This window comes from Scyliorhinus canicula, chromosome 2, assembly GCF_902713615.1.
Source record: "Scyliorhinus canicula chromosome 2, sScyCan1.1, whole genome shotgun sequence".
In the NCBI taxonomy this organism is placed as follows: Eukaryota; Metazoa; Chordata; class Chondrichthyes; order Carcharhiniformes; family Scyliorhinidae; genus Scyliorhinus; species Scyliorhinus canicula.
The window spans coordinates 232,140,450-232,158,063 of NC_052147.1; the positions used below are offsets into that span (position 1 = coordinate 232,140,450).

Genomic DNA, 17,614 nt, shown 5'->3' on the forward strand with positions numbered 1-17,614 from the left:
CCTTCCCCATCCTATACCTCCTAAATCTTGTCGAATAGCATCATAATTGCCTTTCCCCCAGCTATAATTCTTGCCTTGCGGTATATACCTATCCCTGACCATTGCTAAAGTAAACATAACCGAGTTGTGATCACTATCACCAAAGTGCTCACCTACATCTAAATCTAACACCTGGCCGGGTTCATTACCCAGTACCAAATCCAATGTGGCCTCGCCCCTTGTTGGCCTGTCTACATACTGCGTCAGAAAACCCTCCTGCACACACTGCACAAAAACTGACCCATCTATAGTACTCGAACTATAGTATTTCCAGTCAATATTTGGAAAGTTAAAGTCCCCCATAACAACTACCCTGTTACTCTCGCTCCTGTCAAGAATCATCTTTGCAATCCTTTCCTCTACATCTCTGGGACTATTCGGAGGTCTATAGACAACTCCCAACAGGGTGACCTCTCCTCTACTGTTCCTAACCTCGGCCCATACTGCCTCAGTAGACGAGTCCTCAAGCGTCCTTTCTACCGCCGTAATACTTTCCTTGATTAACAATGCCACACCCCCCCCCTCTTTTACCATCTTCTCTGTTCTTACAGAAACATCTAAATCCTGGAACCTGCAACAACCATTCCTGTCCCTGCTCTACCCATGTCTCCGAAATCGCCACAACATCGAGATCCCAGGTACCAACCCATGCTGCAAGCTCACCCACCTTATTCCGGATGCTCCTGGCGTTGAAGTAGACACACTTCAAACCAGCGTCCTGCTTGCCGGTGCCCTCTTTCGAACTTTTAACCCTATCCCTGACCTCACTACTCTCAACATCCTGTACACTGGGTCTACAATTTAGGTTCCCATCCCCCTGCTGAATTAGTTTAAACCCCCCCGAAGAGCACTAGCAAATCTCCCTCCCAGGATATTGGTACCCCTCTGGTTCAGGTGAAGACCATCCTGTTTGTAGAGGTCCCACCTACCCCAGAATGAGCCCCAATTATCCAGGAAACCAAAACCCTCCCTCCTGCACCATCCCTGTAGCCACGTGTTCAACTCCTCTCTCTCCTTATTTCTTACTTCGCTAGCACGTGGCACGGGTAACAACCCAGAGATAACAACTCTGTTTGTTCTAGCTCTCAGCTTCCACCCTAGCTCCCTGAATTTCTGTCTCAAATCCCCATCTCTCTTCCTACCTATGTCGTTGGTACCTATGTGGACCACGACTTGGGGCTGCTCCCCCTCCCCCTTAAGGATCCCAAAAACACGATCAAAGACATCACGAACCCTGGCACCTGGGAGGCAACACACCAACCGTGAGTCTCTTTCGTTCCCACAGAACCTCCTGTCTGTTCCTCTAACTATGGAGTCCCCAATGACAAGTGCTCTGTTCCTCTTCTCCCTTCCCTTCTGAGCAACAGGGACAGACTCTGTGCCAGAGACCTGCGCCCTATTGCTTACCCCTGGTAAGTCGTCCCCCGCAACAGTATCCAAAACGGTATACTTGTTATAGAGGGGAACGACCACAGGGGATCCCTGCACTGCCTGCCGGTTCCCTCTGCCTCCCCTGACGGTAACCCATCTACTTTCTTCTTTTACCCGAGGTGTGACTACCTCCCTATAACTCCTCTCAATAACCTCCTCCGCCTCCCGAATGATCCGAAGTTCATCCAGCTCCAGCTCCAGGTCCCTAATGCGGCTCTTGAGGAGCTGGAGTTGGGTGCACTTCCCGCAGATGTAGTCAGAAGGGACACGAGAGGTGACCCTTTCCTCCCACATTCTGCAGGAGGAACATTCAACTGCCCTAGCCTCCATTCCCACTGAACTAACTTCCCAACTAATGAAAAATAAAAAAACAAAAAACTTGTTAGTTGAGCAATCCAACGGACAGAGCTTTTTTTTTTGGTTAGAGGAGGAGGATGGATGGGAGACACTACGTAAGTAGTGTTTCGGGTAAAGCTGTCACTCGAGAACAGCCCCTTCACAAACCACCTTCAACTTACGCTGACCGCACTGCACGTATGCAAATCTCCCCGGAACAGCCAATCAGAAGCTCTGCTCTGCTGCCCTCTGCTGGATGCTCACCTTCCGTCGAACTCCTCGGGTCACTGATGCAGGTGCACCTTCAACTTACACTGACCGCACTGCACGTATGCAAATCTCCCCGGAACAGCCAATCAGAAGCTCTGCTCTGCTGCCCTCTGCTCTAACCCTAACCCTAACCCTTTCTCTGTCCCTTCTGGCCGAAGTCCCGACAGCGTGGAACTTATGTGCTCCAGGCATTTGGGATACTCGCGTGGCGGCTGCGGGCTCGGTCTCTGGCCGCCGAGGTCAGGGGCGGACTGATCGGTGGCCGGGGGGTGGGGGGGTGGGGGGGGGGGGGGGGGGGGGGGGGGGGGGGGCCTTATAGGTGGCCGGGGAATGTTTGTGCGGGACTGAGGGTCGCACAAACCCTCAGAGAAGGAGTCTCTTTTCTGGGTCAAGCTCCGTGGTCCAAGTCCATCATGGAGCATAGCATGGCCGCTGGAGGCCGCCGCCGTGCGCATGCGCGACCTCCGACCCGGAAGTGCGGGGGCCCGTATCTGCAGCAAAATCTGAGTGATCTACTCCGAGTCCCTGATAGCCGTCTGCAGGGCTGGGAATTCGTGTCCCTTTGATGCCAGTTTTTCTGGCATAAAACTTGTCGCGAAAAGAAGCAAGGGACGTTGAAACCAGACAAACCGCAGACATTTGTGGACCCTGAGCAAGAGGGTCATCTGGCATTTGTGGTTTCAAAGGACTGTTAAGGTGGAAACTGTTTACCAGACATCAAGAAGATTCTCAGTGACATGAGCATCATTGCACATACACCATTGAAAAATCGAGAAAGCTGTAGAAATTGGCATAAAGGAACAAGAGATTGAAGCCTCCGGAGTGAAAACTCTGGGAACAACCATTGCAGAAGACGACCCTCAGTCAGTGGCTCAGATATCATTGAAGTACCCCTGGAAAAGAGCTTAGCCAGCTGTTTTGTTAGGGTGATACTCCAGTTTAATTCGTGAGTTGAGCAACGTTTATTAGTATATTGATTAAAGAGTCTGTATGATGAAACAGTCTGTGACATTTATCGTGTTTAAAGTCTGTGTGACATATTAATACAAATAAAGAGTCTTTAAGTGAATACTATGGCCGGGATTCTCCGGTATCCGGCAGGGCGAGCTGTGCCGGCGCCAAAGAGTGGCGTGAATCACTCTGGTGCGACCCGCCCGGAATGCGAGGAATACTCCGCACCTTTGGGGGCTAGGCCAGTTCTGGAGTGGTTGGCGCCACGCCAACCGGCGCCGAAGGGCCTCCACCAGCCAGCGCGAGTTGACACGTTCCCAGAACCGCTGGCATGATCCCTGCGCAGAGGGTTTCTTCTCCGCGCCGGCCGTGGCGGAGCTTTACACAGGGAAAGAGTGCCCCCACGGCACAGTCCCGACCGCAGATCAGTGGGCTCTGATCGCGGGCCAGGCCACCTTAGGGGCCCCCCGCGGGGACAGATCCCCCCACGCAACCCCCCTCCCCTGAGGACTCCACAGGCCGCCCTCAGAGCCAGGACCCGCCGGTACAGACCTGGTCTGATCAAAGCTGGCGGGACTGGCCAAAAACAGGCAGCCACTCAGCCCATCAGAGACCGGAGAATTGCAGGGGGGGGCACTGCAAATGGTGCCGCAGCCGCCGCCGGAGCGGGAGTCATGCTGCCACCCCCCCCCCCCCCCCCCCCCCCAGCGATTCTCCGACCCATGGGGGGGGGGTCAGAGAATCTCGCCCCTCAAGTTTTGTCCAGTTTTTGTGTAGGCTGTGAACCCCCAAGGTGTAGAGCGGGTAATCAGCTCCACCAACTGAGTTAGGATCGTGTCCATAGGCTTGTCATCTGACTTGGACTCAGATTTCTGGCCTCCAGCAGTCCTTGGAGAACTGGCGATCTCGGATGTCACTGCCTGCAGTGGACCAGATTGTGCGCTGTGCTCACCGGGTCATGATCCCAAGCCTGCTCTAGAACCTGGTCCCATTGAGGCATGTCTCTCTGAAGTGGTGGAGGGTGGGGGTGAATGCTGTTATGGATCTCCAATGGCACTTTCTTCAAGTTCCTCATCTGTTGTGTCCTCGGGACTGGGAATTAGGCTTGTAGATACCGTTGGGTGCTTTCCATAGGTGACTATGAGATAATTAGTGCATGGCAGGCAAATCTAAAACAGGACAACACACAGAGTGTATGGTTTTCTAAGGGATGAGCTGGTGGAGGATCCTCGCTTGCGAGTACGTTTCAACCTCACTGTTGGCGCGGTTGATGTCCTCTCTGGCCAGCTCGATGGCTAGATTCTCAAACTCTGTCAGGACTTTGGTGGCAGGCACTCCTCCCCCAGCACCAGCTTGTCCTGAATAAAGACAGACGGGTTGAGTGTGAAAAAGATGCATGCTAGGGCAGATAATAAGGCTGCCGGCTTGTGGGGTGGTAAGGGGAGCCATGGACGGCATGGGGACACAATCTCCAGAATAGGTGAGGCCAGCTGAAGATGTGAGGTGTGGGAGAGAGTAAGAGATGATTTCCCTTGAGCTGACAGTGAGTGAGATGTCATTGAATATTTGATAGGCTTGTGAGTGAGCCGAGATTGATCAGATGGTTGGCTTACCATGGTGGCACGGATGAGATCATTCATCCTCTTCCTGCATTGGATGGCTGTCCTCTTGTGGACTGCGTTGGCACTGTTCACTGATGCCACTGCCTCCCAAGCGGGTTTAATTCTTCCCTGGACGTCCTGTGTCCAGAGTGGGAGCTAGAAGACATTGTGGCGGGCCTTGACTGCGTCCAGGAGACGCTCCAGTGAGGCATTACTGAATCTGGGTGCATCCGCCTTCTTCAGTTTCGGGGCCATGTCATCAGCGGAACAGTCCTGCATACCTGTACTTTAAAGATGAAGCCCAGAGAGAGGAAGCAGCGAACTGACGGCGGAGCAGGCGAATCAAAGGCAGCCTGCCAGCATGCTTCACATGCATGCATACGTACATAATGAGCTGAGGAACGGGCAATATGGTGCGAAAACCTGCCACTGGGGCTGGTGGGTAGAATGCAGTTTTTCATGTCCGCTACCACACTTAGTGTTACTATCCTTCACTTAATTAGAGTGCAGCCAGACTCCCCATTATTTCAATAGGATACTTAGACAATCACAGCAAAAATACTTAAGCATGACTCACCCTACACATGGGTTGTTCTGGTATTTGGGTCCTGTGTATGAAAATGGTGATGTTGGTTTGTCAACAAATGTTCCAAAGCCCAGGCGAAAGTTGCTGGTGAGCTTTGCCATCTCTCGTGATAATGTTGTACCCAACACACGGATGTTGTCCAAGTCATCTTTCATGGAGAGGGAAAGGTCCATAAGATAGTACAAATCCACAGGATAATCCTCCACCTGCCGCACCTGCATTTGAAATGTGGTCTTTTCATCTATATAATGTGATAGAAACAATGTTCGTGAATTTACATTCTTTGTAGAATCCACAACATCATAAATTAAGGCTCACTGAATTTTTCTTTTCCCTTCATGTCACTTCTTGCAGCAGAGTAACAAACTCTTATCATACATTTCCATTGTTTGCAGGAGAAGTTAACTTCAGAAAGACTAAAAATATAAACCGCTATTCATAAACAACTGGTGCGCCAGGAAATTCAATAATTAGAAATAGAATTGCAGAGTTACATCATAGTAAGTTGAAAAATATTTGCACCCCATCCCAGTATTCTGTTTCCAAAGTGCAGGTTAAATGGATTGGCTATGCTAAACTCCCCCCCCCCCCCCCCCCCGAGTGTCCAAAGATGTGCCAGTTAGGTGGAGTTATGGGGTTAGGGCTAGGGCGGGAGAATGGTCTTAGGTAGGGTGCTGTTTCAGAGGGTCAGTGCAGACTCGATGAACCAAATGGCCTCCTTCTGCACTGTAGGAATTCTATTCATCTGAATATTATTAATATTAATGGGTGAGCCATTGCCACTTCAGCAGATGCATTCATTCAGAACTTTAAATAACATCAAAAGGTGACACAGTGCTCTCATTAAAATTGAAGCACAGCTGATGTCACCCACAACATATGGAAAGCTCTCAATTTTGACAGTGGTGAGTACAGTGGCCAGGTCACAGCACCACTTCTTCCTCCCACAACTCCCGAAAGAGGCGCTGTTAGGTAATTTGGACATGCTGAATTCTCCCTCTGTGTACCCGAACAGGTGCCGGAATGTGGCGACTAAGGGCTTTTCACAGTAACTTCATTGCAGTGTTAATATAAGCCTACTTGTGACAATAAAGATTATTATTATTAAGTCCTGGGAGAAATTTATCTGCCTGCTGTATCGGCTGTAGCAGTTCTGTAATATGGAGATCAATATGGGAAAATTAGGCGATAGCATACCTACAAAATGAAAAAGAGACATGGTGATTACAGAAAACATTTTTATGGATGAATAATTCACATTAAATTGTAACTTTATTGTATAAATGTAGTTAACTATCATTTCAAGGTTTTAAAATTAGACCAATGTGACAGAAATTGTTATATTTTTATTTACTGAATGAGATCTGGTCGGTACAAAATTGAATGGCGATATTGAAAAAATATAAATCCTTCAGGGTTTGTGGCGTGCACCCACTGGAGATGTTCACGTACATCCTTATGGACCCATTGCACTTCCACACATTTGATGTAATGACCAACACTGCAAGACCAGACCACGTTCCACACCCAGCTAAAAAAAATCCCACAATTGCCTCCACTCTGGGAACTGAATTAACATCAGGACAAGTGCACTCGTTCATAGGATGTGGGCATTGCTGGCAAGACTCCCACTTATTGCCAATCCCTAATTGCCCTTGAGAAAGTTGTGGCCAGCTACCTTCTTGGACTATCTAATTACACCCACAGTGTGGTTGGGAGAAAGCAAACAACAGTATTTGGCTAGTCTATTACAAGAGAGTCTCATCAATGTTTACTGAAAAGGTGATTCCCGCCCCTGGAGAATTCGGCAGCCGGCGTTGGGGCGGCAGGGCGGGATTCACGCCCCTCCCCCCCCCCCCCAGCGATTCTCCGGCCCGGCGGGGGGGTCGGAGAATCCTGCCCTGGATTTTTCAGTTGTGTTAAAAGCAAAAGGGGAAAGTTCTATCCCGCAGTTTAAAGTATGAATGATCTATTTATTACTATAAATAAATCACATTTTTAAAATCCCTGTCGCCCCTTTCAACTTTTTTTTGTGAATACGATATATGTTGCATTTGACCATAGAAATGCTGTGCTTCGTGTTTCAGTGTGGCAGGCATGAGCATTTTAAATATATGTGTGTTTAGCCAAAAGTGCCTTTAGTCCTTTTGGTACTGTAAAAAAGTTAAAACATGAAATCTTGTCATGCCATCCCTTTAGCTTTCAACTGGAACTTTGAATTTATTTTTCTCAAAAGGAGAATGTAACACTTTACCTGGTCTTAGCTTCAGAGAAATCTTTTGAGGTGTGAGTTGAATGACATTTGATTGTGATGATCCTGATCCCTTATTGCTCAATGGGAGGTTTCTTTGTATCAGTATACTGCTTTGAGGACTCTCTATAAACTGAATTTTGCATCCTCTTTTAATCAAGCTTTCCTTAAAGTCACATCTTGAAGAGATGCTTCCCTTGTTGCCAAATTCCTTAAAGATAAAAAGTGGTAAGAAAATAAGAAAACTAAATTAATTGCAATAGACACAGGGAGACAGATACAAATTACTCTGTAAAGAAAATATGAGTTAGAGGAGACAACTCAATCATTGTTTTTGCGAAGCCATCTTTGGACTAATAAAGCTTTTCTAACATTAGGTTTTCTTTTTGTTCAGTATATCCTTCATGTGCACTTCTCAAATTACTTATAACTCCTTAAAAGTCACTATCGTTATTCCAGTAGAATTTTTTGTTTCAAATTTTAAATGGCACAGAAATACAGTAATGAAAATTAATTGTCCTTTCACAGGTGCACTGAGATGCAAACTCATAGGCAATTATTGAAAGCCTTTTGTCAGTCTACTGAACTTTCCTGCATGTGTGAAGCAAAATGAGATAACAGAAAGTACTACTGTGCAGGGGTGGGATATAAAAACTGAGTTATAGCTGTACAAGAAGGTCTCAAGGACAGAGAGCCATAACAACTGGCACAGTGAATCTGAGTAGCGTGAAAAATGCATGATTACTAAAACAGCCATTGTTGCTGCAGTCTACTCTGCGGGAGTGAACACTTTTCAGATTAACTACTGTAATCAACTGGAGTGCTATACCCATGTTTAGGTGAAAGTTTGTCCTGCTTCAACTATAAACAAGAACACAGTAGATAAATAATATCACTCTGTAGTTCTAAAACAACTATTTTAAAAATGATGCCAATACAATACAAAGGGTGGTAGCCGCTATTTATTACTGTAGCACTAAAATAAATCACATTTTTAAAATCCCTGTCACCTCTATCGAATTTTTTTGTGAATACCATATGTGTTGCATTTGACGATAGAAATGCTGTGGTTAGTGTTTCAGTATGGCATGCCCACTGAGTATGCACCAACCCTTTAAAAGGGCACCCTACCTAAGCCCAATCCCCCACACTATCCCCGTAATGCCAGCTCACCTTTGGACACTAAGGGGCAATTTAGCATGGCCAATCCACCCAATGTGCTCATCTTTGGACTGCCAGCGATGAAACCGGAGCACCTGGAGAAAACCTACAGACACGTGTAGAACGTGCAAACTCCACACAGTCACCCGAGGTCGGAATTGGACCCGGATATTTAGTGCTGAGGCAGTGCTAAACCACTGTGGCACCGTGCTGCGCTCTAGAATGGTGCATAACTGTAAACATGCAAATCATTATTTTTTTAAAAATAGTAATTATAATGTTATCTATCGATGCAGAAAATCGGATTTCATAAATGGCACTCCTTCGCCTCATTCCAGGTCAAGCAGATGTGATACAAATTTGCTTGCCTCCTCATTTACCCAAGTTCGACTGACACAACTTCCATCCACACTTTCATCAACTAAAAGATGGATCTTTTCAGCATTCTACTTGTGGGCCTCCCAAATTCCACACAAACTCCTAATTGTTCAAACCTCCTCCCACCCTGTCTACTCCTGTTCATGACATCATCTACTGCGTGGCTATTTTCATCCTCATTACAAACCATTACAAACCTCATACAAACCAGTGGCTGGTTTAGCTCACCAGGCTAAATCGCTGGCTTTGAAAGCAGACCAAGCAGACCAGCAGCACGGTTCGATTCCCGTACCAGCCTTCCCGGACAGGCGCCGGAATGTGGCGACTAGGGGCTTTTCACAGTAACTTCATTGAAGCCTACTCGTGACAATAAGTGATTTTCATTTCATTTTCATTTTTCAAATTTTCATTTTCAATTCCTCCAGGATGTCATCCCACTCAACCAACCTCCTTAAGTTTTTTTAAATATTACCAAGTCCTCTGTTTTCTCAACTCCGTCCTCTTTTGCCCCCTTTATTCTTGTCATGAATAACAAATTCCTGTTTTGCATCCCACTGAGTTTACCCGTCATTGATTTTAGATGGAGTGGAAAATGGATATAATCTAACCCTGCCCATTCTTACCGAGGTTAGGTTAAAATTAGATGCTAATGTTCACCCATTTCTGAAGTAACTTGGGACGTTTTACAAATGTTAAAAGCACTTTAAAAATACAAGTTGTGGGTAAAATTCTAACGCCGATTTGAAAGTTTATGGTTGTGGTTTTCTGCTTCCTTATCTACCAGGCGTCAAATTTCTACTCGATCACTTTAATGGGCAGAAAACTGTCAGGCAATGAAGCAGGGACCCCAGCCCATTTGTAGCCCATTTGTACTGGGCAAAAAAATCTACTTTAAAGTCAATATAATTGGCAACTGAATAACTGAATAAAACCAATCACGAGATGAACAGGAAGGTGAATTTGAGTTTGAAGTATATTGTTGAAATAACATCAATATCTCCATTAGTAATTTAGAACACCGGAATACAAATCAGAATCAATCTTGGCATGGATAGATTTGATAGTACATCCAACTCTTCTAAAATCCGAGGTAACTGCTTGTCTAAATCCAACAGTGGAAAATGTAATTTACCCCCAAATCATATGAAACCTTTCAATATGTCAATAATGTACACAAAATATATGAACATATAAAAATGTATAACTAATTTATGCACAAATCAATACCAACAAAGTGCAAAAATCATGTTAACTATCCTTCCACTTATGTCGCATTTATAAATAAACATACAGACAATACAGTAATAAATAGCTGGCAGTGAGGCTAAGTTTCAAATTTAAAGCTCTCCTTTTGGTCAGAAAGCACCATCGTATTGCTTCTGTGGTTTTCAGCAGCCTCAAATCTTCTTTATTGAATTATACAACTCACTGCCAGCTATCGATAATCCCAGATTAACTCTGAAAAGTTTTAAATACTCATCTTGGCCTGCGCCCTGATTAGCCTTCAGCTAAAGAGTCCCTTCTATGAACTTGGCTTCTGTCAAAGAATTAAAAGGTCACGTCTATTCAAAACATCAAGTATAAACTAGTAAAAAAATCTTAGTTTTGACCTCATCTGTTTTCTTGGGGAGTACAAAACCACAGACAGACAAATATTTTAATTCTTTCAAAGTGGTGACTCAGACTTGTTTTCAATTCAATGAATAGCATATTATGAGGAGGCACATCCACCCCTCCACAGAAGCAAAGTTGGCATGGAGCCTACCAGTTCCACTCCAGCCTACCGGGCAGCCATTATGTGCTGTGGGCAGGTTGAGCTGAGGCAGTTTGGGACTTCTGCTCCTCACTAGGACAGAGGTCCCACCGTCAGGAGTTGGCAGCCAATCAGATTGGGGGCAGTCCTGGTAGCGCCAGGAGTGAAATACTGGACACCGTCTGTACTGCAACTAGGAACAAGAAGAGGGCTTGTTAATAAGTTCAATTGGGCCCTATTGATTTATTTAAACATGTTGAGCAGACAGCTGATTTTGGCACCTGCTGACTCCCAATAGGAGTGGAGAAAGGAAGGTGGTGGGGTGCGCATCCACCCTATTTTATGTGTCCCACTGCTGAAAACGTGCCCAGCATATCTCAACTGTAAGAGTATTGCATAATACCAAATGATTAAACTAATTAATTGAACATTATTGTTCCTTCTAAGTAACATCTGGAGATAGAGGTCCCTGAAGCTTTGTTAATAAGTGGTTACTACATCCATTACATTCCTGTTGAACATTGATGCAGACTCAGAAATTCATTTGTGGAAAAGTCTGTGTATCATTCATTACAAACCAAAAGTAGAAATTTAACTAAGGTAAACTTTGAAGGGATGAGAAATAAACTGATCACAGCAAACCTGGCTGAGCTGTAAACTGTAAGAAGTCTTACAACACCAGGTTAAAGTCCAACAGGTTTGTTTCAAACACGAGCTTTCGGAGCGCAGCTCCTTCTTCAGGTGACTGGAGAGGTACCTGAAGAAGGAGCTGTGCTCCGAAAGCTCGTGTTTGAAACAAACCTGTTGGACTTTAACCTGGTGTTGTAAGATTTCTTACTGTGCTCACCCCAGTCCAACGCCGGCATCTCCACATCAGAGCTGTAAACTGACAGGGGAACAGTAGAAAGTATTTAAAGAATCAAACAAAGTACATGGTCCTATAAAGCAAAGGCTCTTAATCCAGCAGAATCAAAGAGTTATAAAAATTAACAAAGGGATGCAAAGAAAGTAATAGGAGGACAAAAGTAAATATGAAATAATTTGCTAAGGGTTAAAGTTAATTGCACAAGGTTTTAAAAATATATTTTAAAATGGATGCAGGCAAGGCTATAATTTTTAATAAGAAAATAACAGACTTGCTAAGTGAACACTTTGTATTCACTTTCACAATAGAGGAACAGAACAAAATCAGCACAGTGGAGCCTAAAAATAGATCAAATGAAGGACATTACTGGATTGAGTACAAGTTTTAAAAATGGTAATGGAGAAAATAATGGATCTTATGAGAGAAATATCGGGAATCAAACGGTTTCTGTCCCAAGGTTTTAAAGGAAATAGGCAAAGGAAATTTACTTTCACATGACCCCACGAAAGGGACTATTAACAAAAATGACATTGCATGACACTGGAGATAATCTTATATGAATAGCAATTGGATGATAGGCAGAAGATCTTAAGAATAAAGAGAATGTTCTGTGATTCATGGGATATGGAATGGTGTTTCTCAAGGACCTGTACTGAGTTTTCAACTTTTCACCACAGATCAATCAACTGTAAACAACAATAACTTTTATTTTATAGCATCTCTAATATGATAAAATGTCCCAAGAACATTATCAAACAAATTTGACACAGTCACTTTGGGAGATACCAAGGCCAAAAGCTTGATCAAAAAGGGAATATCATTGGCAGTGTTTTAAAGGAGGAGAAAGAGGTAAAGCTGCAGACAGGTTCAGTTAAGGAATTCAGAGCTTAGGGACTAGACAGCCGATGGCATGGCCACCAATGGTGGAGTCATTAAAAACATGGTTGTAAAAGAGACCAAATTTGGAGGGCTGTACAGATCTTGAAGAGCTGGAGAATATTATATAGAAATGGAGGAGAAAGGCAATGTAGGGATTTAAAAACAAGGGTGACAATTTTGAAATGAAGGTTTTGCCATCCAGAGACCACGGTAGATCAGTGAGCACAGGGTTGTGGGTATTGGTACAATTTAGGATGCAGGCAACAGAGATTTGTCCTCAAACTTATATTGGGTTACAGATGGGATATGGGCCATGCAAGCATTAGAATAGTACGGTCTAAAAACATGGATGGTGGTTTCAGCAGAAAATGAGCTAATTGCCCTGGAGTCAAGCAATGATATGGAGGTGGAATTAGACCGTCATGGTGATGGAGCAGGCATATGGTTTGGAAGATAATTTGGGAGTCAGGTATGATCACAAAGTTGCAAACAGCCTGGTTCAACATCAGAAATTTGTTATGGAGAACAATGCTAGGGAACAGAGCTTGTGAGGAAATAAATGGTGGCACAATAGCACAGGGGTTAGCACTGTTGCCTCACAGCACCAGGTCCCAGGTTCAATTCCTGGCTTTGCTCACTGTCTGTGTAGAGTCTGCACGTTCTCCCCATGTCTGCGTGTTTCCTCCCTCAAGTCCCGAAAGACGTACTTGTTAGGTGAATTGGACATTCTGAATTCTCCCTGTGTACCCGGGCAGGCACCAGAATGTGGCGACTGGAGGCTTTACACAGTAACTTCATTGCAGTGTTAATGTAAGCCTACTTGTGACAATAATAAAGATTATTATTCTTATTAGTAATAGTAGTAGTATGAAGACAATGCCTACAGTTTTCCCACTATTTAACTGGAAGAAATTTGTGCGCATCCAGTACTAGATTTCAGGGAAGCAACCTGACAAACTCAGACAGTAGGGGAGTCAACAGAAGTGGTGGTGAAGAAGAGCTGGGTGTCATTAGCATACAAATGGAACCTAATGTCTTTTCAGATAGCAGAATGTAGATGAGAAATATGGGACAGCCACAGATTGCTTTGGGACACCAGAGGCAATGGAGTGGGAGTGGGAAGAGAAACCATTGCAGGTAACTGTCTGGCCACAGCTGGATGAATAAGAACCAGGGGAGGGCATTCTGACCCAGCTAGATGCAGGAGGAGAGGCACTGGAGGAGGATGATATGGTCAGCCTTGTAAAAGGCCGAGAAAAATTAGGAGGGAAAATTTACCATGATCAGCCTGACACAGGATGTAATTTCTAACTTTGATAAAGGTAATGTCAGTACTGTGGCAGGAACAGAAACTTGACTGGAGGGATTCAAAATGAAGTTGCAGAAAAGGTGGGCAGTGGGTTTAAGAAGCCTGTTTGTCGAGAAAGAAGAGGAGCTGTGAAGGAAGGAATAGAGTGATATGTACAGATTTGCAGGTGACACTAAGTTAGAAAAAACATTAAGCGAGTGGATGGGGAAGGGGGCGCCAGAGTGAACAAAGCTTTAACAGATTGAATTCAAAGCCGTGGATGTGTGAAATCACCCTCTTCAGATCCAAAGAATACAAATCAGAACATTTTCTAAAGGGAGAGAAATTAAATGCTTTAGAGGAACAAATGGATTTAGGTGCTAATATCCACAAATCATTAAAGGTTCGTCACAAGTACAAAAAGTAACCAATAAGGCCATTGGAATTTTAGCCTTAATCCCAAGGGGTTTAGAATTGAACAGTTAGAAAGTGATCGTTTAATTGGACAGAACTTTGATCAGACCCCAGTTAGAGCAGTAATACATCAGGGTTGGCTAGCAGAACAAAAGGACATTATCGTATCGATCGAGTTTAGCCATTCAAGAATGAAACAGGAAGCACTTTTTCAGAGCAATAGTAGGAGAGATCTGGAATTTATTCCCATGAAATGCTGAGAATGCTGGGTCAATCGAAATTTTCAAGACTGACACTAATAGATCTTTGTTGGCACTGGTTTCAAGGGACATGATACAAAGGTAGGCTTTGAAGTACACGGCATCCTTGACTTAAATGAACAGATCAGCCTCAAGATACTAAATTACCTCCTTCTCTCCCTATGTTCCTAAATGGTATAAACAGTAGACACCTACAGGTTTTGACTGAGCTCCTGAAAATATTTAGTTTGATTCAATTCAGAGGACACAACCCATTGAATCTCTACGGTGCAGGAGGCCATTCAGCCCATCGAGTCTGCAATGACCCTCTGAAAGAGCACCCTACCCCGACCCACTTCCCTGCTCTATTCCCATAACCCCACCTAACTGGCACATCTTAGGACGCTAAGGGGCGATTTAGCATGGCCAATCCACCTAATCAGCACATCTTTGGACTGTGGGAGAAAACCGAAGCACCCAGAAGAAACGTCCAAAAACACGGGAAGAACGTTCAAACTCCACACAACCACCCAAGGCCGAAATTGAAATGAAAATCGCTTATTGTCACGAGTAGGCTTCAAATGAAGTTACTGTGAAAAGCCCCTAGTCGCCACATTCCGGCGCCTGTTCGGGGAGGCTGTTACGGGAATCGAACCGTGCTGCTGGCTTGCTTTGGTCTGCTTTCAAAGCCAGCGATTAGTCCTGTGAGCTAAACAGCCCCAGAACCTGGGTCCTGGCACTATGAGACAACAGTGGTAACCACTGTGCCACCATGCCATCATAGAACTGCTCATTCTCAGACCTCACTGAATATCAGAAGCTTCACAAGGTACAACTCTAAAAATATAAAGACATCAACTGAATCACCAGCATTTCACACACAATGGTGACATGAGTAACTTAACACCAACAAATTCAGAAAGAACTCCTCTGTCACAAGGATGTGTGGACACAAGAGCTGATGTGTTCAGTGATCAGTTTCATAGCCAGCCATGATTTGAGAACCAAAACAGAAAATACTGGGCAATCTCAGTAGGTCTGATACCATTTGTGGAGAGAGTCATCCAGACTCAAAACATTAGCTCCCTTCTGTCTCCACAGATGCTGTCAGACCTGCTGAGGTTGCCCAGTATTTTCTGCTTTTGTTTCAGATTCCAGCATCCGCAATAACTTTCTTTTATAATTTATTATTTGAGAACTGGCTGTTTCTTGCAAGTCAATTCTAACACTTCGCTATTAATATCACACATTCTAAGCCCGGAGCTATTATTTCCACATCCTCACTTTATTAAACACACACATATTTGAAATTCCATCCGAGGCAGATGCTGCAAACAAATGTCATGGTCAGGACACAGGTGGCTGAAGTCGACAGTACAGACAAATGGGAGTCAATATGAAATGCAATACTTACATAAAATTGAGAGTATTTGGACTAGATTGTGAAGTTGTAATGATTTCCCATTTGAAAGTCATACATTCCCTCGTTATTATGTTTCAAATGTAAATACATTCTTAAATATGTATTTATAACGAGAACTCGTCTGCTGCAATTTCACCTTCCTGCCAGAGGCGATGCTGCAGTGCCTCCTCTGGGAAGAAGTGCATTGAACATTTTTCATTTGCGCTTCCATTATAACAGGAAAAGTTGACAGTAAATGCCTATACATGTATAATTGGTTTAGATTATATATGGTATTCCATTGTCAGGATGAATATGACTCGGTAACCGAAATTTGCTATCACCATTACTAATCATCAGTCCCCCTCCCACTATTATCCTGTACACATCAGAGCTCTGCAGGCTGTATTTTTTGTTGTTTGTATTTCCCCAAAGGTTGGGGGCCACTGTAAACCTGAATTAACAACGGCAAAGCCACACGAATCACTGGGATAACAACCTCCATTCTGTATTCAGCCGTATAAATGGAGGATACAAAGGAAAACCTCTCGTGAATTGATAAGTTTGTGAGTTTATAACAAATCTGAGCAGCCTACCTCTTTAACACACCAGCCACAGCCGGGATGAATAAGCAAACACTCTTCGCAGGAGGTAGCACGTCCACTTGTACACACATTGAGACCTTGGACACAAACAGAAAAAGTTGTCACTCTCCTGTCCGTAATCATCGAGCAAAGACGTCCCCTTTCCGCACCTTCAGGTCATATTCGTGCTGAGGCTCCAGAGAGTCAATGGTGCATGTCAAATCATTCCACAAATACGAAGCATCAGCAACAATGCACAATGCTGAGGTCAACCGGTATTTACTACCAAGCAGACCAAGCGAAATACTTCAAACGTCGCTTAAAGTAACTTACCGCCAACATGTTGTTGCATCAATAGATAAAACACTGGATAAGATAAAAACAAATAATTTAAGCTCCTTTTCTTGAACATGGCTTTTTGCAACTCTGTTGATTGTGTTGATTCAAAACATGTCTTTTATTTTTGGTGTCTCCCCCCCCTCCCGCCGATCCGATCAGCGCCGCAGTCAGCAACCAAAAAACACACTCGCAAGTTTGGCTGCGACGATCACAAAGTCAGATTTTCGGCGCAGACATTTCGAGGCGGCGCTTCTCCCAAACTTTTCTGTGTGGTCCCGGGTCTGGGAAACTCATGCTGACATGGGGCCCGTGCCGGAGGGTGCGGGGGGGGGGGGGGGGATGCCCGATGTCAACAACTCCCAGCACAAGCGTCCCACTGCAAATCACCAACTTCGCATCGGCTCCTGCTTTTCTTTTCTTTCCCTCTCTCTGTCTGTCTCCTTCCTCGCTCACAGATTTCAGTCGGGGTAATGCTTCATCCACCTAGTCTCCTCACCCTCACCCTTGGCGCGCAGCCAGCCGCCTCTGCCGTCTCCTCCTGACCCACAGCGCCGGCAGCAACACTTTTGTTGCCGTTCAGTCCGCGCGAGCTCCGGGCCCGCCTCCCCCGCCGCTCCGTCCAATCACCTCCCGGCTGCCGCACTCCCCCCTTAACCCTTTCAGCTCCGCAGCTCCTTCCATTTGAAAAGCCGCCCGCTTCCACTCGCCCACTTTGTGCCCCCCGCCCGCTTTGTGCCTCCCACTTTATGCCACCCGCTTCCCCACGCCCACTTTGTGCCGCCCGCTTTGTGCCACCCGCTTCCCCACGCCCACTTTGTGCCGCCTGCTTTCCCTCGCCAGCTTTGTG

General features: G+C 45.1%; 1 protein-coding gene across 1 annotated transcript in view; it reads right to left on the reverse strand.

Annotated features, from left to right (window-relative positions):
• Nucleotides 1-17,362, reverse strand: part of itgb5 (integrin, beta 5) — a 172,701-nt gene extending 155,339 nt beyond the window's left edge. The window contains exons 1-4 of the mRNA XM_038789778.1: nucleotides 16,762-17,362; nucleotides 16,441-16,526; nucleotides 7,469-7,676; nucleotides 5,206-5,455 (exon numbers count right to left, since the gene is read on the reverse strand). Of these exons, the coding sequence (XP_038645706.1) occupies nucleotides 5,206-5,455; nucleotides 7,469-7,676; nucleotides 16,441-16,526; nucleotides 16,762-16,840 (623 nt within the window). The 5' untranslated portion in view covers nucleotides 16,841-17,362. The remainder of the gene's footprint in view (nucleotides 1-5,205; nucleotides 5,456-7,468; nucleotides 7,677-16,440; nucleotides 16,527-16,761) is intronic.
• Nucleotides 17,363-17,614: the final 252 nt, after the last annotated feature.